The 25,045-nt window shown below is 47.3% G+C and overlaps 1 protein-coding gene and 1 non-coding gene across 2 annotated transcripts; one reads left to right on the top strand and one right to left on the bottom strand.

Moving 5' to 3' along the window:
• Positions 1-776: 776 nt before the first annotated feature.
• Positions 777-24,995, bottom strand: POFUT1 (protein O-fucosyltransferase 1). Its single transcript, XM_020915960.2, has 7 exons — positions 24,761-24,995; positions 23,057-23,178; positions 17,879-18,061; positions 16,615-16,727; positions 9,220-9,412; positions 7,582-7,824; positions 777-4,412 (listed from the first exon to the last, which is right to left on the bottom strand). The coding sequence occupies exons 1-7, from the start codon at positions 24,891-24,893 to the stop codon at positions 4,224-4,226; spliced, it is 1,176 nt and encodes a 391-aa protein (XP_020771619.2). The 5' UTR covers positions 24,894-24,995; the 3' UTR covers positions 777-4,223.
• LOC139036897 (U6 spliceosomal RNA) lies at positions 18,775-18,881 on the top strand. The gene has a single exon (XR_011489751.1). It is a non-coding gene; the product is annotated as a U6 spliceosomal RNA (small nuclear RNA).
• Positions 24,996-25,045: the final 50 nt, after the last annotated feature.

Here is a 25,045-nt window from a genome sequence, read left to right as displayed (position 1 = left end):
AGGTCTTGGGCTACTGGGCATCAAAATCACTTGAAAGTGCATCTTAAGTTGCAGATTCCTGGGCACTACACACCAGACATTCTGATTCCTCAGGCTGAGGTGGGTCCCTGGAATCTGCCATATTAACGGCTCTCCAAGGATCCTCCAGAGACCACCATTAGCATCTGGAACTCGGAGGTCAGGGACAATTTCTCCTCCTCGTTGCTTGGGCCCTAGACCTCAGTGCATTCTGGACTTCCTCTTCCCCCCCTAATCCAGCAAACCGTGTCAGCAAACCCTGCTGGCTCTTCCCTCAAAACATATGCAGACTGTCTTCAAAAGTCTCCAGTATGTATACTTGGGAATGAGACAGTAAATGAAACAAGACTGATGAAATACTGAGGACTGTTGAAACTGAGAGTTCATTTATTACAATTTTTATGGATATTTGAATTTTTTCCAAAAGGCAGCTTTTTAAAATTTTTTTATTTTTTGGCTGCATCAGGTAGCTTGCAGGATTTTAGTTCCCCAACCAGGGACTGAACCCAGGTCGTCAGCAGTGAGACACTAAAGTCCTAATTACTGAACTGCCAGGGAATTCCCCAAAAGTAGCTTTTATTTTTAAGTCTTGATCTAACAAATCCACTTCTTGGAATTTATCTTCATAAAAACGTTAGATAACAGAAAAAAAAACTTACAAATAAAAATATTTTCCAAATAGTAAGAGTGAAAAACTGGGAATATACTAAGTTCTCATAGTAAAACAACAATAAACTATGGGACACACCCCAGTGGAATTTTATATTGTTAAAAACATTTATTCGGACCATGTACCAACACGGAAAACATGATACACTATTAAGTAAAAAACCAGGACATTAAATTGTATATGCTGCGTGATCAAAACTATGTAAGGACCTTATGTTTTTTTAAAAAAGATTGAAACTTTAAAGTGATTTTATACAACTAGAGTCTGACCAGCTTCCGCCACAATCAGTGCCACGACCGCTGCCTGAGCCCAATCGGTTCTCCTGCGGGCATCCCTGTGATGCCTCTATCTTGGTCACCCTGCTTCTACTCTTCCTCCCTCCCAGCTCCTCTCCACATGGAAGCCTACAAAAAGGTAAATCAGACCATGACTCTCCTTAGTTCAGACCCCACAAGGCTTCCCACATTTCTCCAAATAAAAGCCAAGGCTTGATCTTAACTAGGCTGTAGGACGGGTCATGTCACCTGCTCTCATCTACTCTGTTCCCTGCCTCACTCCTGCCACTCCAGTCACACCGACCTCCTTACTAGTTTTCATTCCAGCTTCAGGACCTTTGCACTTGCTGTTGCGCTGCCTCCAAAACTCTGAACGAGCATGCCCCCCTCCACAGCAGCTCTTTAGAGAGGCCTTCCCTGAGCTCATCTAAACCAGCACTGCTCCCCCTCTGCACTAAAATCTGAACTTTTTAGTTTTCTTATAGCCCTTAACACCTCCCACGATACATCTGCTTATTATGCCTTCCATTATTAGAATGCAAACTCCTTGGGAACAAAGAATTTATGTCTGATCCTCTGCTAAATCCCTAGTGCCCAGCACAGAGCCTGGCACCTGGTCAATAAACACCTGTTGAATGAAAGCATGTTGAGTTAAGTAACCATCCAAGAAAACTCTAAGTTTCAGGTGGGCTTTCTCCTTCCTGGGGGATCCTCCCTCTCTGAAAGCTCCTGGTGGTGGCAGACCCACGGCTGGAGCCCACCGGGGGCAAAAGGTGGCTGACCGTTTCTCTATTCAAGGTCTCCATGGCGCACACACAGAATAAACTGGGTCTTGTGAACCGGAGGAGCAGAGCAGGCTGGCTAACAGCACTGGCCTTTGGAGGTCAAATTGGGGTTGACCACTACCGGTTGTGTGGCCCTGAGGAAACTGAGAATTTTCTGAGTGTTAATCCTGCCTTATGCAGAAAGAGTAAGTTTCTACTTCCCAGGGCTAAGGTGGGGGTTAAACCAGGGAACATCCATAAAACACTTAGCAAGCACAGTGGCCGGCAGAGAGGAGGCGTGTGACCAGAGGCAGTCACACTAACCCAACAGCCACGTATGGGCCTTTGTCTCCTTCAAGTTTACAATGGGCCCTTATACTCCCTTTATCTGACTGGGGCCATTCAACAACCCCATCGTTGTCGTCGGTTTTATCACCATTTTATAGGTGGGGAAACTGGGTCAAAGGAATAAAGTGCTGGCCTACAAAACACACCGAATCAGACTACAGCTCTAGCGCCCTCACCTCCAGAAACACAAGGTATTATGACTGCCGACTCTCATTGAGAGGATTTGGGGGGCCTATTTCAGCCCCAGACTCCCCAGTGTGTGCAACAAATGACATCAGTCAGAGAGCCACACCTTCCCAACCGCCCGATGGAGGCAGGGGCTTGCTCCCATGTCCCTCAGTGAGGCTTGTGAACAAGTCTGAGCAGATAAACTAGATCTCTGAGTCCACCCAGGATTTAAAATATTTTCCCCAGAGGGAGGGGAAATACAAATGCCCTTTCTGCATTAAGAGTTTGATGGCAGCTCTAAGCAGCAAATGCCATCTTCACTGTTTGAGATCCTTGTCGCCCTGCAGCCTCTGATCCAGTATGCCCTGAAAAAAAAGGCATCTCTTCCCAAAGGCTACCCACTGGACACAGCTGTGTGGAGCTCTGGGACTGGCTCTCATCAGAGTCTCCCCCACTTTCCCAGGGTTGAAGGCCAAGGCAGGCCACATGGCGGGCAAGTAATCAGCAGGTAACAGACATGAATTTTAGAACCACCCAAGAGAACTGTAAGCTTCAGGTGGGCTTTCTATTTCTTGCGGGATTATCCCTCCCTGAAGGCTCCTGGCAGTGGCAAACCCATGGGTAGAGCCCAATGGGAACAAAAGGTGGCTGACTGTTTCTCCATGTGAGGCCTCCATGGCACACACACAGAGTAAACTGGGTCTTGTGAACTGGAGGAGCAGAGCAGGCTGGCTAACAGCACTGGCCCTTTGGAGGTCAAATCTGGATTGACCACTGCTGGCTGTGTGACCCTGAGGAAACTGAGAATTTCCTCAAGACTGAAAAATCACAGGGTCTCGGGGGTCATGTATTTTTACCACTGCAGCATCTGAGAGACAAAGAAACTCACAACCCTAACACTTTAGGCCTCATGGGCTTGGCTGAGACTACACTGGATGGGATGGAGCAGACAACCCCAAGAACGCAATGTGATGGCTCCTGGGTACTGAGCATCTTCCATCTGGTCAGGGGCTTAGTGACCACTGTGAGGATACAGTCAGAAGGCTCCCGCTGCAGGAGGAAGGCTGGGAGGACAGGCCCTGGAGACCAATTTAATGACAAAGTTCTACAACCAGGCCCTTTGGGACAGGAGATAACAGAGACCTCAAAAGGATCCCACCAGGCCAGCAAGCCCTGGCCCTGGTGACGTGTTTTGAGACCCGGATGGTGCCATGTTTGGGGCAAGCCACCAACTACCAAGAGACTCTGAGAGCAATTCCATGACAGCCTGGCCTGATGCGGGTGCTCCCTGCTGGGAACGAGCTGTGTGAGCAGCACTTAGCCGTCTGCAGCGTACTGACAGTATGCTGGTCAATAACTTCCTTGTGCATAGTGTTTACGATGGAGAAGACTGTGCTGGAACAGTCTTCTGGACTGGAAATGGCCTAGGAAGTGGGGGTTGACAGTGGCTCAGGCCCAGGCAGTGGGGATGAGCCTGAGGGTCACTTTGGGGGGTCATGTGTAAAGCGGTCAATACACCCACTCAGCCCTAGCCTTATCCACATTCTGTTAAGGTCACTTTAGGTACGTACGTTAATGAACTTCACTTATTTTTTTAAGATAAGGGAGAGTTCCATGGGAGTCACGATCTTGTATCAAAACTATAAAAATCTCTTTTTCTATACATAAAATCTCTCTGAAGAGAATTGAGCATCTCAGCCACCTCAGAGCAGGGCAGGCCAAAAGACAGAGCTTGGACTACTTTGCTGGTGTGAGAAATTCCCAGGAGAAGCAGTAGGGAGCACGTGAGAAGGGGAGATGTCTGGCCGCTAGGAGCTTGGAAGTCCCATGTCCTGGGAGATGGACTGTCTTCCTCCTCCGGGAAGTCCCTGGTACTTTTCTCTGTTCTCTGATCCCTGGGGAATCAACCCTGGGAGCATCTCTGGCTGCCAGGCCTGGCTGGAGGGAACAGCTCAGACTGGTGGTGTGCTCCAGCTAGGATCAGAACTCATCCCGCAGCTGAGGGGGACTGTCCATGCCGAAGAAGGAGGATGGTCTCCCATGGAGGTCCCGTTCCCGCTTCACGAAGGCAGTGAAGGAGGAGACACAGTTGCCAATAAAGTGGTCTGCTTGGCCGAGGATGTACAGGTCGATCTGGGCCACCTCAGGCTTCAGACTCACCACCTTCACCTGCAGGAGGAAGGGCAGGGTGTTTTAGACAGGGTTCAGGACAAAGTGGCCGAATCCAACTAGGCCTGCAGCCACCCCTCACCTTCTTTCTCTGTGCTGAAGTCACAGACAGAAGAGGAGGTGTACAAAGCATTAACAGGGAGGGTTGGGGTGCCTGAGAAAAGTGCTGCCTAGCAGATGGTGACCCTAACTCTCAGCTCCACACACACACCACTCGTTCACACTCTGCCTTTGCTCATTGGTGTCTTCTGCCAGGAATGCCTTTTCCCATCCATCGCAATCCTGACCATACTCTCAAGGCTCAGTTCAAGGTCTGACTTTTTCATAAAGCCCTCACCTCAGGGGCTTGGCTTCTCCAACCAAACCATAAGCTGACCAAAGAGCATATCACCCACCTGGTTCTGCTGCCTGGATGCCTCTGAGACTAAAGTCCTGTCCAATTCTATCCCTGAGATATTCCTCAACGGTGAACCTTTCTCTTGATGGACTACCACTCCCTGGTTGGTCACCATATCTTTTCTTCTACTGGTCTGCTTACCAAAGGAAAAGTGAAAGTGAAAGCTGCTCAGTCATGTCCAACTCTTTGCGACCCCATGAACTATACAGTCCATGGAATTCTCCAGGCCAGAATACTGGCCTTCCCCTTCTCCTGGGGATCTTCCCAACCCAGGGATCAATCCCCGGTCTCCCGCACTGCAGGTGGATTCTTTACCAGCTGAGCCAGAAGGGAAGCCCAAGAAAACTGCAGTGGGTAGCCTATCCCTTCCCCAGCGAATCTTCCTGACACAGGAATCGAACCAGGGTTTCATGCACTGCAGGCAGATTATTTACCAACTGAGCTATCAGGGAAGCCCAGATACCATAGGAAAGCAGCCAAAAAAAGCTTTCACAGATTCCCCTACTCCCTTATTCCTCCCTCCCTCTATCCCAAGCTGAGCACCCTTAACTGATACCCTACTGCTCTGCAGATAAAGACTATAAATCTAGAATGTGGCCAAAGGCCTGTTCAGCTGCCTCTCCACCTTGAGCTGCAGCCACTTCACACCAGGCTCCCTTCCGTCTCAGGACCTTTACATGCTCCCCTCTCTGTTGGGGGTGCTTGTCTCTTTGCCCGGTTAACTCCTACTTAACTCTCACCCTGCAGCTCAAGTCTCATCTCCTTAGGGAAGCCCTCTTTGGCCCCTCAGTCTAGTCCAGGCTCTGCACTTACACAGAACCATGTTCCTTTACGTTGCAGCACACACCTTCGTGTGTAGCTTTCACTCCGTGATTCTCTGGTTAACGCCCATTTCCTGTACCTGGCTGGGGCTGTGTTGGTTTGCTGGTCACTCTGACGGTGGTCTGTCTCAATATGCATCTGGGGACTGGACAAGTGAGTGAATGAGTCCCCATACCCAAGCCTGGCCCTCTCCTGTGGCATACCTTAGAATTCTCTGCACATCTCTTTTCCTGAGTTTAGACTGTGAGTCCTGGAGGGCAGCACTACATCTTATTTATCAGTATCCCCGGCTCAGCACTGCCCCAGCTTAATGGATGAGCAAGGCTTAGTTCAGGAGAGAGGGTAGGCTGAGCCCATGAAAGGAGGTGAGGAGTAGAGAAGGGCAAGAACAGTGGCACAGGAACAGGAAATAGAAATGGCAAGAGGCACAAGGTGTAACAAGTATACCAACTCTAAAAACTCACAAAAAACTCCCTGGGACTCTCCGCATCCTTCCATTTAGTACGGAGGTAGGGGGTGTGGGCAGAGCTGGGGCTGAAAGTGCTTTGCTGTCACACAGAGATTTCTGATGTAACAAAAATCATCATCTTGCTATTCAGATGGTAGCAGAAAAATAATACCAGCTTAATCATGGCCAAAATCCCCAGAACAGTTCCGCCCACGCCCTGAAACTTACCCCTCTGTGTCATGCCCACTAAAATTAGCCCTGAGACCTCCCGGGTAAATTCTATCCTTTCTTGGGACTTTGGTTTCCTCAGTTTTAAAATGCAGAGGTTGGGTTGGAGGTGCTTCAAGGTCTCCAGCTCCGATATTCTTCTATAAAGTGGGTGGGTGGGGACCAGAATGCTGTGACTTGGCACTTCCTCTACAAGGCACTTCCTCAACCGTAAAAGAGGGAAAGGGAGCCCCTCGACATAAAGCCAAGGGCACCCACTGTTAGAAAGCGGATGTTTGTCTTTTAAGGTCTGCACAAACATTTAGGGGCTTTATGCACTCCAAAGTCTTACTGAATGTTCACTATTAACTCCACCGTTTTGCCAATACATAATTACTTATTACCTATTCTTCACTTACACAGTATCAAGTGCATTCTACTATTTACTCCTATGTCAAACCCCTACTATTCACCCCTTCCTCAAGCATTTATGAAGCACAAAAGAGCCTTTCCTGTATTCATCAACCACCTACTTCTACTATCGATGACAGCTAACTTTATCGAGAACTTATTTTGTACCGGACCACTTTAGCTTCTTCTTACTTGATCTTCAAAATTACCCCCCAGGATAGCACTACTCTCAGTCCCATTTTACTGATGAGGAAACAAGCACAGAGAGGTGAAGTAACTGGCTCAAGGCTGCAGAGGGAGGAGGGCCCAAGGCCCCGCGCTCCACAGTCCCTGCTCTTAATCCCTCTGCGGCACTGGACTGCCCCCCACCCCCCCCCCCGGCCCCCAGAGCCCGCTCAACATCCTTAACCACCAAACATTCACCAAGAGCCTACCACGTGTCAGGTACTGTCCTAGCTACTGGTGAGGGCAAGGCGGGGTCTCAGCCCTGGAGGAGGTCAAAGTATCAGGCTAGACCCCGAAGAACAGAACAGTGAGTCTACCCTGGATCCTGCCTTCAAGGAGCCACAGCTCCTGGGAAGAAATAAGACATGTTTCTACTCGAGTCTCACAGTCTTGGTGTCAAGGGAGGAGATGTGATCAAGTGCTGTGTCAGCTCCCAGTCGGGATCCAGCAGCAACAGGAGTGGCGGAAGCCTGCAGAGCCCCGGCGGAGGTGTCTGAGCTGGGGTTTTAAGAAGGGCAGGAACTAGAGAACAGGATGTTCAAGCAAAAGCCTGGTGGCGGGAGAACATGAAGCATGAGGTGGGAGCGGAGGGAGCACCTTGGCGCTTCCTTTGATTCCCTTCCAGCTGCTCTCCCTCCAGGCCCACACCCCACGTGTACCTTCCCTTTGAAGAGCTGCTGGATCTCAGGCAGGTAACTCTCAGAGTCGGTGGCGATGTAGACGGATTGGGCGTTCAGCGCTGTCACCCAGAGCTTCAGGGCGCGCCTGATTTCCTTCAGGTCAGGGAGGCACATGGTCATGGTGAGTGGGGCGGCGGAGTGGCGGCTGTAGCCCACGCATTGTGGGGAGGCCATGAAGTGGGCGCCAGCGGTTCCATCTTTCAGCATGGCACACGCGTTTTTCTGTGGGGCAGGTGGGGACAGAGCTATAGACAGCCACTGCCCGCAACCCCAGAAGTAAGAGCCCAGGAAAGGGAAAAAGGCAGGCGATACAAGAGTGCAACTTTTTTTTTTTTAAACCACTGAGGAAAAGGGAAATGCATCAACAGTTAACAGTGCTAAGGGGATATTGGCTTTCCACAGTTTGTTTTTTTTTTTCCCCTTGGTCTTATTGCATTATCTGGGACATCCAGCAGAATTTTGAACTGTGCTGGTGATAATGGGCAGCCTCATCTGATTTCTGACTTCAGTGGGAACACTCCTGATAGCCCCAAGAAGTGCATGTTTGCTGTGGGTTTTGGAGAGATAGCCTTTATCAAACTAAGGTGGGCCCCTTGTATTCCCGGTTGGTTAAGAGTTGTTTTTCTTCTTTTTTTAAATCATAAATGAATGTTGACTTTTTATCAAGAGCTTTCTTGTCTGCCACTGAGATGACTATATGATTTTTCTTCTTTGGGCATTGATATAATAAATTTCACTGCATCACTGGGATAAATTTTACTTGTTTGTGTTGCATGTTCTTTAATATGCTACTGGATTTTACTTTGTAATATTTTACTTAGGATCTGGGCATCTATGTTCACTAGTGAGAATGGACTCTATTTCCCTGAGTTGACCTTTTAATAAGTTTGGTATCAGCATGATGCTAGATTTAAAAAAAAAAAAAAAGCAGCTTATATTTTCTTATGTCCTAGGAAAGTACAGGTCCTGGCTCCTTTATTTCATGGAGGGGCAGGAAGGGGGTCATATGGATGTGACTGCTTCCTCAAATGACACTTTGATCTAATTTCCATACTTCTGAGTATTTTTCAAGTTTCTGTTAATGAGTATTTCTCACATACAGATATATACATATCTTCTTATGTAAACTAAGGAGATCGTCTGTACTGCTCCGGTTATTTTCACAGGGAGGATAATCTGATGAGGTTTCTGCACATTTAAGCAGCTGCCGAATTTGGATGGTATCTTCTTTTCTTGGGAGCCCCACCCAACCTCCAGAGCTTGTTTTTCAATAAGGAGTTGACTGGCTAAACACTGAGCTGGGGCGGAAGACTGTGGGCGCTCTCTGGCTTGCTGCCTGACTCAGAGCCTAGCTTGATACCTCAGTTTATCCATCTGTGAAATGAGGAAAAAAGGGCAACTGTTAAAAATGAGAACTACCAAGCAAGCACTCTGAAGCCACATTTCAGATGTGTCCATGGTGGGACTGTGCGGCATAACACCATCAGCTTGGCCGAGTGAGGTCTCTTTGCCCTGGCTAGGGCTTGGTGCAATGGGTTCAGCGTTCAGTGTCACACAGACAATGGGCCCTGCTCATGGATACGTCCAACCCAGCCATGAACGGAAGGGGGAAGTTACCCAGTCGGAGCCAATGCGCAGGTGAATGCCCACGTAGGGCCGGATGAGGTGGGTGCGGATCTGGGCCTCCCCTGTCCTCACCATCTCGTCTGACCACACCATGTACTTCTGGAGCGGCCTGTGCTCCTCCAGGACAGGGAACTGAGCAGGGGCACCAGGCAGGGCAAGCACTGGATGTTCCTCTGGAGAAAATCTAGGCAGGAGACAAAAGGAGAAGTCAGACAGACAACGCACAGAGAGTCTGGCTGCCACCCCCACGGGAAAAAGGGTGGCGTTGCACCACGTCCCAGAGACCCTGCAGAGGGGCCCCTGTAACATGCAAGAAGCACGAGAGGTTGTGAAACACCAACGGGCTGATAAGAGACCTTGGCAGCGGCAACAGCCACAATATGCAATACTGTCCCGCCACGAGGAATTTACAACCTTCTTTGCTTGTTCAACAATTAAAAATTTACAGTAGAGCATTCCAGCCCTTTGTATGTCATGCTGGCTTCCAATCTGTGGTGCGGTAATTCACTCCAGGGTGGGGTGTCTAGACTGAATCTCTGCCCTTTTACCCACACGGTGGGATTAGGAAGTGCAGCTGCTAACAGGTCACACTCACAGGGAGCGTATACGGTGGATGAGATCATTCACTCAACACTTAACACATATCTACTGATGGCCTACTACGTGCTGAGGCCCAGAGGAGAGTAAGACAGGCATGATCCCTGCTTTCATGAAAGCACCAGCGGTCTGAAGATGCCCCTGTCATTCCCTGCCGAAAGCTCTCCCTCCCCCTTGTTCACAGTGCACCTTGTAATTATTTCACCCGTCTTTTCTGCTGGACTCAGGCTTCTGAGGGCAGTATCTCTGTGTGTCTAGAACAGTGTCTAGATACACATAAGAGCTCAGTAAAGACTTGTTGATTTGACTGAGTGAAGAGCAAACCTGTGTTCTCTCATTAGCTAAGGCCAGACTATATTCCAGCAACACAAGATGCCCCACTGTTCCATAAACTTGCAAAGTACTTTCCAACTCCAGATCTCTGCAAACTTCTCCCTTCCACCTTGTATGCCTTCCCTCTGCCATTCAAAATCCTTTCCCTAAAATTATGAAATAGGTACAGTCACTCTGGAAAACAGTCTGGCAGTTTTTAATAAAACTAGACAAGCAATTACCATATGACCCAGCAACTGTATGCTTGGGCATTTATCCCAGAGAAATGGAAACCTCTATTGACACATGAACTAGTATGTGAATGTTCACAGCAGCTTTATTCGTAATAGTCAAAAACTGGAAACACCTCAGATGTCTCAACAAGTGACTTGTTGAACAAACTACAGAACTAACCCACACCAGAGAACACTACTGCAATAGGAAGGAACCAGCTATTGATACAGGGAACAACTTGGATGGATCTCAAGGGAATCCTGAGTGGAAAAAAGTCAATCTTAAAAGGTCACACACTGAATGATTCTATTATATAACATTTGTGAAATGACAAAGTAGAGAAAAAAGAAATGGAGATGGGATTAGTGGTCACCAGGGACTAGGCTGTGTGTGTGTGTGTGTGTGTGTGTATGTGTGTGACTAGGCTGTGTGTGTGTGTATGTGTGTAGGTGTGTGTGGTTATAAACTGGCCACATAAGTACCTCTGTGATGTTAGAACTGTTCAGTATCTTGACTGTGGTAATGGATATACGAACATACACACATGACAAAATTGAATAAAACTAAGTATACACACACAGAGAAGTGAGTTCAAGTAAAACTGGGGAAATCTGAATAAGATGGATGGATTGTACCAATGTCAACATCCTGGTTGTGATACTGTGCTATAGTTTCGCAAAATGCTACCACTGGGGAGAACTGGGTAAAAGGGCACTTGGGATTTCTCTGTATTATTAATATTTCTTACAAGTGCACATGAACCTAAAAATTACCTCAATAAAAATTTTAGTGAAAAATTACTAAATATTTCAAAGCATGCAGGAAAAGAGAAAATAATTTAACAGTCCACATACCTGTGGCCCAAATTAGCAAATATTAATACTTTACTTTGTTTCAGATTTTTAAAAACACACACCTAAGTAAAAGCTCTATCCTATGGTCTTTTCCCCTCTTCCTCCTCTTTCCGGAAGATACTGTGGTTTTATGAATGGTTGCACTTTCACTATTTGTATAAAAAGGTATTGTCCTGTGTGCTCTTTACACAGTGCAACGGTGAAAGTGTGCACTACAGAGCCAGATGACCTTGTTCTAATGTTGGCTATGTCACTAACTTTGGCAGGTGACTAAAACCATTCTGTGCCTCAGTTTTCTTATCTGTGTAATAGAACTGATAACAGTTCCCACTTCAGAGGGCTGTTGAGAAGATCAAACAGATTAATACAAGCAAAGCATTTAGAACAGTGCTTGGCATGTAGAAAGCTCTCACAAAATTTTGACTCTCAGCATATCCATCATTGTCATCATACTGCATGTAATCTATTAAACTTTAAAAAAATTTAACTCTCTGTTTTAGACATTTGGCCATGTTGATGGTGTGGATCAGGTGACCACGTTAACATCTCCCAAAGTTTTCCATCTGCATGAAGAAATCAGTTTATCTATCTAGTCCCCTCCTGCTGGTCAATGAGGCTGTTCCAATCTTTCCCCCATACGAAAGAGCTGCAGTGAACAGGCCACTCTTTATTCACACCTGACCAAACACCACAAACACCTCCAAATTTCTGAGACCAGTTGCCACACGCAAGCCTCAGCTCCTAGGAGTGGGCTCCATCCCACTTTGCTGCTTCCTGCACAATGATGTGCTCAGTAACCACAATCCCTGTCCACTGACATGAGGCTAGACACCGAGTACTTTTGTTCACGGTGAAGGCCACACACACGAGTGTAAGCCCTGTGCCAAGGAAGCAATGAGCAAGTGTTCATCAACAGCCTAGCTCTATCTAACACTTGTCCTGTCGGAGTTTAATTTTATATGTACATACCTGGGATAGGCAGTGTTAAAGTTACTCTGTGTACATTAACTCATTTGAGTCTCTTAAGAGCCCCCATGAGGCAAGTACTGCCGTTATTCTCACTTCACAGATGAGGAAACTGAGACACAGAATGGTTAAGTGGCATGCCCATGGTCACACAGCTAGGAAGTGGCAGAGCAGGGATTTGAATCCAGGCAGTCTCCTCCAGAACCTCTGTTTTTAATTACTGTACCTCACTCCCAGCTCCCCCACCCAGTCAATAAGTTCCTCAAAAGGTGAATATGTGGCTGATTCTTCTGATTCCCAGTCTCAGTGCAGGCCTCAACACATAGTAGGTACAATGAATATACTTGGAATGAATGAATGAGCCAGAGATCTCACCAGAAAGACCAGATCAGGTAGTCAGGGGTTAAAGGAAGAAGTGAACTATAACTGAGTACCTACTATGGGCCAGACCCTTAAGTGACTTTCAGAAGCCACCTTAAAGGACTTCAAATGAAAAACAAAGTTGTGACTTCCTAGAGGGCTGGAACGTTAGGATAAAACCAGGACCTCTGCCCTCCTTGACCTCTTGGAAAGAATCTGCTGCTGACCCTTGGTGAATTGCAAGTCTGGAATATATGACCCCTTCACCTGGATCTGGATCAGCTCACACAGCCATCTTGGTTGGATCTGGATGCGACATCCTTACTGACATGACTAGCAGCGAGAAGCCAAACTGATGCGCTCCTCTGCTCCCAATGAGGAGACTAGTGTTTGGAGTGAAAGTGGGGAATGAGGGTCTTGTTTGGAAAGAAAGCTTAACTAGCTCCATCTGTTCACATCCCTGGCTGGTGACCCTAAGTCAAGCCCTGAGCCTGGTAGCTATCCAGCTGAATAAGGCACACTTTCCTACTGTGGGGAGCAGTGAGCCTCTGGGGTGTTTTACCATTACACTGACTCTACTGAGATCCCCCTCCCAAGCTGGGGTTTCTCCATGCACAGCACCCACGTGTGTGCCCAAGAGACACCAGTGAATGGACATTATGCAGGGTACAGAGGATGCGGGCATATGAACGAGGCAGAGTCTAGCTCTCGGTTGTGGCATGAAAAACTGCCTTTCTCTGCAGCTCTTCATGCCTGGCTCCTTCTCATCCTTCAGGTTTCAGCCCTGCCAACTGCCTGTCACCTGTTTATATCCACTCAGGAAGGCTGTAGCTAGGGAGAACAATAAGCCACATGCTCAAATACCTGTTGCCTTCATGCCAAGAGAATGGTTCAGCCTAATGATTCACAGCCTTCCAACAGTGAAAGTGCAATAAAAAAATTTCTATTGACTTAAACTTCCATCAGGGTATTCATGGATTCAGAACCAGCAGAGATGGAAAGATCCTCAGTGGGGAAGAAATAACCCTTATTCTCTTCTTCTAGAACCCAACTTTCAAGCTGGACACACAGAAGCCCAAAATACATTTCTCAGTACTTCTTGGGGCTAGGTATGGCTGCACATCTAAGTACTTAGCCAATGAGCTGGGGTAAGCAAGCTGTAAGGAAGGCTCCTTAGAAAAGTGAGGAGGGGCCCATCTTCTGCCCCTTTTGTCCCTCCAGCTGCCTGGGGTTTCATCGGTTATCTTGATCCATGAGGTGACACTAAGAATAAAAGCCTACGGGACAGCTAAGCAGAGATGGGAGCCTAATTCCCAGACACAAGGGAGCCGCCATGCAGCCCTGGGTTGCAGTTCTTTTTTATGTAAGAAAACCATAAACTTTTGTCTTGCTAGTCTGCTGTTATTTGGGGGTTTCTCTTACAAGCACCTAATTTAAACCTGGTACACCCAGACCTGTGACCACCGAAACTTTCAGCTGATATACAAGAGGGTTACTGATTGGTAGTGGGAGAGGGGAACTGAACAGCTCTAACTTGGCCCCCCCATGGCACTACAAGCGCTTCTCCACAACTCTGAAATTCAAAGAACAGTTTGAAAACGACTGATCTTAGAACTTTTCTGGTGGTGGAGTGGCTAGGACTCTTTGTTTCCAATGCAAGGGGCCCAGGTTCAATCCCTGGTCAGGGAACTAGATCCCTCATGCTGCAACTAAAGATCCCACATATGCATGCACACATGCTCAGTCATGTCTGATTCTGTGTGACCCCACTGACTGTAGTCCACCAGATTCCTCTATCCATGGGGAGTCTCCAGGCAAGAATACTGGAGTGGGTTGCCACTTCTTTCTCCAGGGGATCTTCCCAACCCAGGGATCAAACCCGAGTCTCCTGTAGTACACGTGGATTCTTTACCACTGAGCCTCCAGGGAAGCCCATAAAGATCCTGCATGCTGCAACTAAAACCCAGTGCAGCCAAATAAATGAATATATTTTAAAAACTATAAACAAACAAAAAAACAAATGTCATCTTATTAATTGTTTAAAAAGGAAAGAAAATGATCAATCTTGCTCAATCCCTTCATTTTATAGATTGAGCACTGTGGCCTGAGAAGGGAAGCAACCTGCAGTTACCCAGTGAGCAGGGAAGCATCTGACTCTTGGCAATACTGTTCCCCTGACACCCATACTCCTGCAATGGAAGGACAACTTCCAACAGCAAGAAAGTAAACCTAAAAAGTTGGCTCAAAGGCAAAAGCTTCCCCAAGCCCTCACATAATTCCTACAACTCAACGAACTCAAACAAGACCATGGGGTGGCCATGAACAAGTGCTTCAGCAACACTGTCCAACTGATGCATCCATGTAGCACTGTCCCTTCTCCAACCAGGATTGTGTGCTTTTTTTTGGCTTTTTGGAATTTGCTTTTAGAACTGGTGTCATTTTTCTCCCCTAGCATTTTAGAAGCAAATCTCCATCCTCTGAGGACAGTCTGCCTTCTGGTAATAGCTCTAGGTTCATTCAGAGCAGAATGGGGAGGACCAAGCAGGTAATTAAATGGAAATCAACAGTTTCCTATGCAGGATCAACTATGAGGGGGGTAAGACTCTGCCAGGATTGAGTCTCCTTAGTAGCTCATGAACTAGCTCTGAATGCAAGTCCCAAATAGGAACTGGGAGCTGTTTAAGGCACAGCTCTTTTCTCCACAGTGATGAAGAATGGGTGCTCTGGAGTCAGGTGACCTGGGTTCAAATCACAGCTCTGCCACATCAAGCTCAGGCAAGTGATTTCACTTCTCTCTGCCTTAATTTCCTTACCTGTGCAGCAGAGATGACAATAACACTTGTGTCACAGACTTGTGAATTTATTAAATGAGCTATTATCTTGGAAGACTCAGGTAGAGAAGACTTAGTACAGCAACTGGCACACAGTAGGCACTAAATAAATATTAGTTTTTATTAAGTATGAAAGCCTTACACACAGACCCCAGCTGCCCACTCAACAGCTGCATTACTTTGGGAAAGTTATTTAAATAACCTCACTGATCTCAGTTTCCTCACCAGTCAAATGGAAATTGATCACAATACCCACTTTGTAAAATTTCTCAAAGGCTTAAATAAAAGAAAGCATGTGAATAACATTAACAGGTAACATGGATCGGCCCTCTACTATGTGTCATGTGATTTATACATTAGGAGGCACATACCATAGTGCTCTGTCCATTAAACCAAGGAGGAAGCTCAGGTCAGACAGTTTGACCGGCTCACTCAGGGTTATCTGAGAAAGGGCTGCATGAGAGCTCAGGGCTGTCTAATGGTAAATCAGTCTTCCTATGCCTTGCTGGGACCACGCAAGAATTCATAAGCCCCTCACGGCTCCTAACCCAGGTCTGACGTCTAAGCCCCTGCTCTTTCTGGCCATGCTATAGCATCAACGGCAAGTGTACTATGTTAGTGTCATCATTTTATCTAGACTGCAGGCAGCTAAAGGCTGAGACTGGGTCTTCCTCATTTTTATGTATCACCTCTGGCCTTTGAGCACTATGTCTCATATGTGACAGACGCTCCATAAATATTTCACAGCCTGTGCCTATGCCCTGCTAACCTATTTTTTTTTAAAAATAGGGTTTAGTGGAATGCAACTAATAAAGCACATCCAATTATTATCAGGATGACATCATTTCTCATTCTGTACCTGAAGCTGTTCTCCTCTAGAAGAGGCTTCCAATTTTCACCTTGTGAAGAGGAAGGTAACTGGGGAGTGATTCTCACGCCTCAAGGAGGAAATTGAGATGCATGTGACTGCACAATATTCTTTTTATGACATCCTTTATCGGCTGATAAACTCTTGCTCAACCTCGTGGCAGGTCAATGTCCCACTGTGTCAGGCGTTGAGATGGGAACGGATCACACAGGATCCCAAGTTCAACAGACAGAACGGCCGCACCTTTGGTCTCATACATCAGGGTGCAGGGTGTGGTAGAGGGAAGAGCACCAGGAAAGTGCTGAATGCCCGTGGGCCCCCCACTCCTCCCCCTAACCCCAGCAACAATGCCCCCTCCACCTACCTCTGGATCCACTGGTCTTTGTAGGAGGCGCTGAAGGAAATGCCTGCAAAAAGCTCGGACTTGTTGAAACTCACATGAAACTGATCCCAAAATGGGCCAAAGGGGTTTCCTTCCTGGAGAAAGAGAGTGGCCAAATGCTTACTGGGCAGGAAAGAAAGCCAGGTGGGATTGGGGCCAAGAAACTGTGGATGGGGAAACCCTGTACTATCTGACTCGGTCTGAAATACTCTCATAGGATGGGCGAGTAGGAATGTAACTTCATAATTCCTGGGCTGGGGGCTGAGGAGGGTGGCTTGGCCTCCAGGCTGGTTTTCAGCAGGAAATGTTCACCACAATATCTGAAGGATATTGGATATGCTCACATGCCATATCCTGCCAATCCTGCAGCATTGGTGGGAGTCTGGGGAGGCAGCTGACCTTGGATTTGGGACCACAGACTAAGAGTTCCAAGAGAGTTTCAAGATCAGCTAATCAGCTAAGATCCATGCTCTTATTTTCAAGATGGAAACCAGGGCCCAGACAAGGTAAGACATTGGCTCAAGCTCACAGAGCAAGTGAGGGCAATATTGGGGCTGAAAGCAAGGTTTCCTTTTTCAAATTTCATGGCTTCTTCACCTACCCTCCCCAGACTTTAGCATAAACACTGAAAGACATATTGGGGATTGTCTTACTCCCAAAGTGCCAGAAATTTACAAACTTCTGATAAATATGACAGCCTCACATTTACCTGCTGAGAGGCAAGAAAGTATACAAGTTAGGAGGGTGGAAAATGGAGTCATATTACCACAACTTATTTGCTATATGATTTTGGGCAAAATATTGAACCTCTCTTTGTTGCACTCAGTGTCTTCTCTATAAAATGAGAATATTAATAGTACTTTCCTCATGCAACAGTTGAAGGACTAAGTGGGATAATTTGTGAAAAGCTCTTAACATGGTACCTAGCATGTTATAAGTGCTATGTGAGTACCAGTTATCATTACTGATGTGGTACTTTTCAGTTTACAAGCATTCTTACTCCTGGCCCTCAAGATACTTTGTGAGCAAGACACAGCAGGGACAGGCATTTTTATTTTGTAGGTAGAAATAAAGGCTCAGAGGAAGCAAAGTCCTCTGCCCAAAGTGACACTGCTGACAAATGCCAGAAATGGGACTTAAATCTCCATTTTTCTATTCCAGGCTCTTTCTATTGCTATCTTGCAGTGTCTCCGGGCCTTGAGGAACCAGAACAGGCAGAAAGGGTCCCCTGACCCACAGGACTCACCTTCATGGGGCATGTTTTCTTATCAGGACTTCGCTGGGCTGCGACCTCAAAGCAGTATGCCACCCGCTTCTCAGGGGGCCAGTGGGTGGGTGCCAGCTTCTCCATGAAGTCCTCCAGGCTGATGACTCGATGGTAGGCCTGGAGGGGCTCCAGCTTGAAGTACTTCTGGTAGGACACATGGACCTACAGGAAAAGTGGGGAAAAGGAGGGGGTGGAGGGGCCTCCCTCAGTACCCTAGTGGCTGCTTCAAAAGACATCCATTGAAACCACATACTCTAGGACTTCCCTGGTGGTGCAGTAGATAAGAACCCGCCTGCCAATGGGGGGCAGGGGATATGGGTTCAATCCCTGGTCCAGGAAGATTCCACATGCCACGGAGCAACTAAGCCCTGTGCACCACTACTGAGCCCACACTCTAGAGCCTGTGAGCCTCGACGACTGAAGCCTGTGCACTCCAGGGCCCAAGAACCCCAACCACTGAGACTATATGCTGCAACTAATGAAGCCCTCACTCCCCAGAGCTGCACATCACAGCTGCTGAGCCTGTGTACTGCAATTCCTGAAGCCTGGGCACCTAGAGCCCGTGCTCTGCAACAAGAGAAGCCACCACAATGAGAAGCTCTGTGCACCGCAACTAAGAGTAGCCCATGCTCACCACAACTAGAGAAAGCCCACACACAGCAACAAAGACCCAGTGCAACCAAAGATAAATAAAATATTTTTTAATTAAAAACAAACAAACAAACCCATACACTCTATGACCCAGAGAGCTTAGACTTCATGTCAGTGACAAACTTCTGACAAAGGACACCAAGCTTAGAACAGAGGCTGGGAGAAAACATCTGTAAACTAAAGGACAAACAGTAATGTACCTCATGTTCAAAAATGCCTGCTGAGTGCTCCCTTCAGCAGCACATATACTAAAATTGGAACGATACAGAGAAGATTAGCATGGCCCCTGCGCAAGGATGACACGCAAATTCGTGAAGCGTTCCATATTAAAAAAAAAAAATGCCTGCTGATTTGTAAGAAAGAAGACAAATGACACAAAAGAAAACATGGGCAGGAAAGGATAGGAGTGAGCAGCTCACAGCAAAGAGAACCCAAACAGCCAATACACTCAAAAGATGTGCAGGCTCACTAGAATTGGGAAAAAGAAAATGACAATGACAACAGGACACCACTTCTTACCCAAGAGACCAACAAAAGTTAAAAGCTTAACTCTGAGCTTCTCTGGTGGTCCAGCGGTTAAGAGTCCACCTGTCAATGCAAGTGACATGGGTTTGATCCCTGGTCCAGGAAGATCCAACATGCTGTGAACCAACTAAGCCTATGTGCCACAACTACTGAGCCGGTGCTCTAGAGCCTGGGAGCCGCAACTACTGAGCCCACATGTCGCAAATACTGAAGCTCTCACACCCTAGAGCCATGCTCTGCAACAAGAGAAGCCACTGCAATGAGATAGATGCCCGCGCACCACATCCAAGAGTAGCCCCTACTCGCTGCATGCAGCAATGAAGACATAGCGCAGCCAAAAATACATGAAATAAATATTTTTAAAAAGCTTAACTCTAATTATTGGAAAAGATATAGCTGACAGTAGAGGCATACATTTTAGAGCCACTACTTTGGAGTATAACCACTTAAGAGCATCTATTAAAAATAGAATTTTAAATGCACCCTCTACCTCTAGGTATTTGCCCTAGACAAGTTCTTGCCCTTTGTACCAGGAGAGGGATAAAGGATGCTCAGTGCCATAATGGAAGCAGTACTGGAAAGAACTTGGAAGGAGTTCCGCCAAAAGATACTAAGAAAAAGAAAAAGAAAAAAAAAGATACTTAAGTCCATGATAGTGGTTGCCTCTGAGCCTGGGGGAGGGACTAAGAGCAGCCTTGAACCAAGACAGACTTTATCTTTTAACAACTTTATCTGTAACCTTTTGTTTCTTTTCTTAACAACAAAAGAGATGAAGCAAAGACAAGAAAATGTTAATGATTATCACTGCTAATGGTGAGTACATGGATGGTGATTATATTAATCTCTGCATTTTTCGAGACTTAAGAAAATTTCTTGGAACACTATGAAATACAATTTAGACTTTATCCTATAGGTCAGAGTTTCCAAGCATGTTCTACTAGTTCAGGTGGGTAAAGGGTTCTGCAATAAAAAGGCTCCAGAAATAAACAGGCCTGAAAAATGCAGTGTTAAGCAGGTTTCTTTATGACAGGACTTCTCAGGGCCTTTAATAATGCTAACATGCATTTTGAATCTCCAAATCTGGGGGGAATGAAGAACTGAGAACATAATTTCCCAAACTGACTTAACCACTGCACCAGTTCTACATAAACCACTGGTGTTCCAATGAGCAGACTTTGAGAACCTTACTTATTAGCAATGAGGTCACGCAAAGGATTTTAAGCAGAAATATTATGAGATCTGCTCTCCTGAAAGATCTCTCTGGTGACAGAAGAGAGAATGTCCTGATGGTAAGATTAGACAAGGGAGAGAAAGATTAGGAGGCTACGGCAATGGTCCTTTTATTTGTTCGAGTATTCATTCAACATGAGTTGGAGGAGAAGGGGGCAACAGAGGATGAGATGGTCAGATAGCATCACTGACTCAATGGACATGAGTTTGAGCAAACTCTGGGAGATAGTGAAGGACAGGGAAGCTTGGTGTGCTGCAGTCCATGGGGTCACAAAGAGTAGGACACAACTTAGCAACAAATCAACAACAATACATTCAACATGTACTTTTGTTGTTTTGTTTCACCATGTATGTCTGAGCATCTCTCATAACTCTGACAGATGGGGAAGCATGGACAGGTTAGAAAATGTAAAGAAAGGTGAAGTACAGAGTAAAGGGAAGCATTTAGGATGACGTCTAGGTTCCTGGCTTGGTATCCAGGTGAATGGAGGTGACATAAACTAAGGCTGGAAATACAGCGGGGGACACAGGTTTGAGGGGAAGGTGCTGGCTCTGTGGGTCATCCAAGCAGACTCAAGGGCTGAGGAGTTTGAAACACTGGGCCTGTGGTCAGAGAGTCAGGGCCACAGATAAATTTGGAAGGTACATGGAGAATAATGAAAGCTGCAAGAGTCAACAGAAACTTAGAGCAAAGCAAATAATGGTAATAAAAGCAACTAATATTTATTGAGTGCTGGATTAGCACCAGGTGCTATACTCATCATGTTTCATGGACTTGACCATCTAATTGTGAAAGGTAAGAATACAGCCATCCCTGGTTTACTTATGAAGAAACCCGGGCGGACAGAATCTAGATAACTCATCTGAGGTCACACAGCTAACAAGCAAACAGAAACAGGAGACACACCAACATTTAAACAGTGGGTGGGGAAAAAGGAGCCCGTGCTGCAGTGCAAAGAGGCAAATGCAGACAGGTCGGGCTAAAGCAGGAACAGGCTGTGTCTTGGAAACCAGGGGAGTAAGGAAGTTCAAGGAGACAGGCTCATGGGGTCAGGTGCCACCGGGAGGTCAGATGAGACAGAGACCGAGAAATGACCCCTGGATTTGGCAATTCTGAGGTCTCTAGTGACCTTCTGTGAGAACAGTCCCATTGGGGAAGGAAAGTCTAACTGGAGTAGGTTGAGTAACCTGTAGAAAGCAAAAAGAGACTCTGAAAGACTCCTAGCTGAGAAGAGAAGGCAAGTCAACCAGAAGGAGATGAATGGGCCATGTCTGAACTGTAACAGTAAGTGCAAAAAGACAGCATCAACTGTGCCCAGTTACTGAGGACTCTCTGTGTCATAAGCACTTTACATTGAATGGCTCAGTTGATTCTAAGAGGGAGGGATACCACCATCACTAACTCACTGAGGGAAGGAGCAATAATTATTTCCAGCCTATTATAAAGATGAGAAAACTGAGGCACAAGGAAGTCAAGTACCTTGACCAGGCTACACAGCTAGTCAGTGGCCAACTCAGGCTATGACCTCATTGAAGTGAAGTTGCTCAGTCGTGTCCGACTCTTTGCAACCCCATGGGCCTACCACGCTCCTCCATCCATGGGATTTTCCAGGCAAGAGTACTGGACTGGGTTGCCATTTCCTTCTCCAGAGGATCTTCCCGACCCACGGATTGAACCTGGGTCTCCGACATTGTAGGCAGACGCTTTACCGTCTGAGCCACCAGGGAAACTGGCTTTTATCCTCTGTTAAAAATCTCTCTAAAAATGGCATGCACAAGAAAAAATAAAAACTATGCAGAGAAAAGGTTCTAAGAAAGAAATATGCGTGTTTTGCACATAACCTTTTGAAGTTTATTAAGAACTTTCAAAGTCAATTCACTAAATATTAACTCAGTTCCCACTACCAGACCCCTGGAGTTAAAATGTGAACTAAAACAGACAGGCCAATGGAAGTCATAAAGAATATGCAAGAAATTAAGACGATGCTGGACTTCTCATTCTAAGGGACCCGTTAATGAGCTGGGAGGTGGTGCTGGAGCCAGATTCCTCTAGTCTGTGACCTTGGACAAGTTATTAACTAACTTGTGCCTCAGTTTCTCCCTCATAACTGATAATAGCACCCATCACCTGTGACCAATGGGTGGGACCAGACCAGGCTGGAAATGGAGTCTAGAGCTTCCAGTCACAGGCTCTGGAGTCACACAGACATGAGCTTGTCACACAGACATTCCAGTTCTACTTGTGTGAATGTGGTAAGATACCTAGCCTCTCTAAAGTGAAGGAAAGTGAGTGAAGTCGCTCAGTCGTGTCCAACTCTTTGCGACCGCGTGGACTGTAGCCCGCCAGGCTCCTCTACCCATGGGATTCTCCAGGCAAGAATACTGGAGTGGGTTGCCATTTCCTTCTCCAGGGGATCTTCCCAACCCAGGGATCGAACCAGGGTCTCCCGCATTGCAGGCAAATGCTTTACCCTCTGAGCCACCAGGGAAGCCCATAACAGGGAAGCCTCTCTAAACCTGTTTCTTAATAGAAATGTGATGGGAGAAAAAGAATTAATCCTCATGCAGTGCTCAGAAAGCAGGTGCTGAATAAATGTTAGTGAGTTAGCCAGGGAGGACAGTTCTGGGTGGTGGATAGGGCAAACTCAGGGTGATGGGAGATAAAGCCTATAAAAGGACTTGGGGTCAAGCAGAGGTGAGCATGAGTAGGGAAAGGTAGACAAGGGCAAACAGCAGGCAGCAAGTACTCACATTGGTGAAAGGAGGCTTGTGATGCTGGTACTCAATCCAAGGAGGTACAGCCAGGGTGCGGTTCAACAGCTTTGCAAATGCCAGGGAGCCCAAGAAATGATCAGCCTGGTTCCCAAAGCGCCCTGGATGGTATATTGCAGGTGAAGTGAGGACTGGGGTGTTGAGGGCTTGGGGTATGCAAGATTCAGAAAGGATGCGGAGCCAGGGATGGGGAGGACCAGGATACCAAGGATAGCCAGGGGAGCTGGCAGCATGGGACCAAGTCTGGACTCCTGGGTCTGATGGTCAAGGCCCTGCCTCTTCTGCCTCAGTCATTCCAGGTTCTTGCTGTTTCCCAAACATGCTCTGCACTTCCCATCCCCACCCCCATGTCTTCGCTCTTGCTGTTACATCAGCCAGGGGTGCCCTTCTATTTCCTCCCCTCTGTACATGAAGGGGTAACTCCAATGCCTCACTCATTGGGATCCTTTCATGACCCCTCTGCCATATTCAGTACCCATCCTCCATCTCCCACCTTGGATGAGCTACTTGAGTGGTTCTTCCACTCTTCTTAGAATGTCCTTTCCCATTTCCTGGCCTTTGGCCCTTTCCTCAGCCTGTAAATGCCTCAGGGGCAAGGACCCTATCTGATTGTTTCTGTCTCCCCCAGCAGGCATCCATTCATTCATTCCACAAAGACTGTTGAGAGGCTACCATGTGTCAGTATCTCTGCTAGGTGCTGGGACACAGGAGTGAGCAAGAAAGTCAAGGTCTCTGCCTTCAAGGCATTCACAGTCCAGGTAGGATGACAGTAAAGATAAGCAAACATGTTTGGTCATGGAGAAAAATGATGAGATTATTTGGGTTGAGGTCACTGAAGTCCTTTCTGGCGACACTTATAAGCTGTGGCATGAGGATGGGAAGATGTTGGTCTGGCACAGAGGCAAGAGGAGGGTGTTCCCAGCTGAGGGAATAGCGCAGGCTGCAGGACCAAGCCTGTGTAAGGAACAGAAAGGGATAACTGTGCCTGTAACTGGAACATCTGGGGAGAAGGGTGTGGTGGAGATGATGCACAGAGGGACATACCATCATGGTCAGGAGACTGGAGGGTTTTAGGAATAAGTGACTTTAAAATGACACTCCACCACCCCCATTTAAACTGCACCCCACTGCCAGCTTTTAGATTCTCCCTTACCCTGCTCTATTTTAATTTTCCCATAGCACTTACTCTCCTCTAAGATATTATGCAATTACTTACTCTTTATGCCTATCTTTTATGGTCTGTTTTTCTCAAGTAAAATGAAGGCTCTACAAGGGCATAGAGCTTTCTGTCTTATCACCACCCTAGAGCAGAGAACAGGGCTGGGCACCCAGTAGGTGCCTTATAAACATGTGTTGAATGAATCGCCCAGAGCCAGCACTGGTCAGTGACATCAAGTTCTACCCCACTGACTCCATTTACTGGACTCGGGGCTGGCTCAGGCTTTGCGCAATACACGTCGTAACCTCTCCTGGTCTCGGTTTCCTCATCTGCCAAATGGAAGGCTGGACAGAGAAGCCCCTCAGTGTCCTTGCCACAAGGGCAGAAAGTCGAGGAGCAGGCCCTGTCCAGCGCTGGAGTCCGTTCTCGGACCTGTCAAGGCGTCTCTGGGCGCCTCAGAGGAGTGGCTTCTCCTTTCCGGGCCTCAGTTTCCCCACTTGGACAGAAGGCTCGGGAGGCCTTACCCATGCATGGGCAGTAGAGCAGGTAACCGGCCGGATCCCAGGAGCCCACGGACAGCCCCGGGAGCGGCAGAAGCAGCAGCAGGAGAGACACACGCGGCGGCAAGAGAGACGGTGCCCACGCGGCGGCGCCCATAGCGGCTCCAGAGCCAGAGGGCGCCGCGGCGCGAAGGCTGGGAGGGAAGGAAGAGCGCGAACGTCCGCCCCGCTCCCGGCGACCCCCGCGTGCCGCCCGCGCGCCGCCCCGGCCGCTCTAGCCGGCGGGCGGGCGGGACCATAGAGATCCCG

This window comes from Odocoileus virginianus, chromosome 9 (genome assembly GCF_023699985.2).
Source record: "Odocoileus virginianus isolate 20LAN1187 ecotype Illinois chromosome 9, Ovbor_1.2, whole genome shotgun sequence".
NCBI classification, from domain to species: domain Eukaryota; kingdom Metazoa; phylum Chordata; class Mammalia; order Artiodactyla; family Cervidae; genus Odocoileus; species Odocoileus virginianus.
Note: the sequence above shows the minus strand (reverse complement) of the source record. Positions and strands in the feature narration are given on the sequence as shown.

Coding starts and splice junctions, on each gene's coding strand:
- POFUT1 (XM_020915960.2), bottom strand. CDS start 24,893: ATGGGCGCCGCCGCGTGGGCACCGTCTCTCTTGCCGCCGCGTGTGTCT. Junction 16,728..17,878: donor AGAAAACATGCCCCATGAAG/GTGAGTCCTGTG, acceptor CTCTTTCTCCAG/GAAGGAAACCCCTTTGGCCC. Junction 7,825..9,219: donor TGCGCATTGGCTCCGACTGG/GTAACTTCCCCC, acceptor CCTGCCCCACAG/AAAAACGCGTGTGCCATGCT.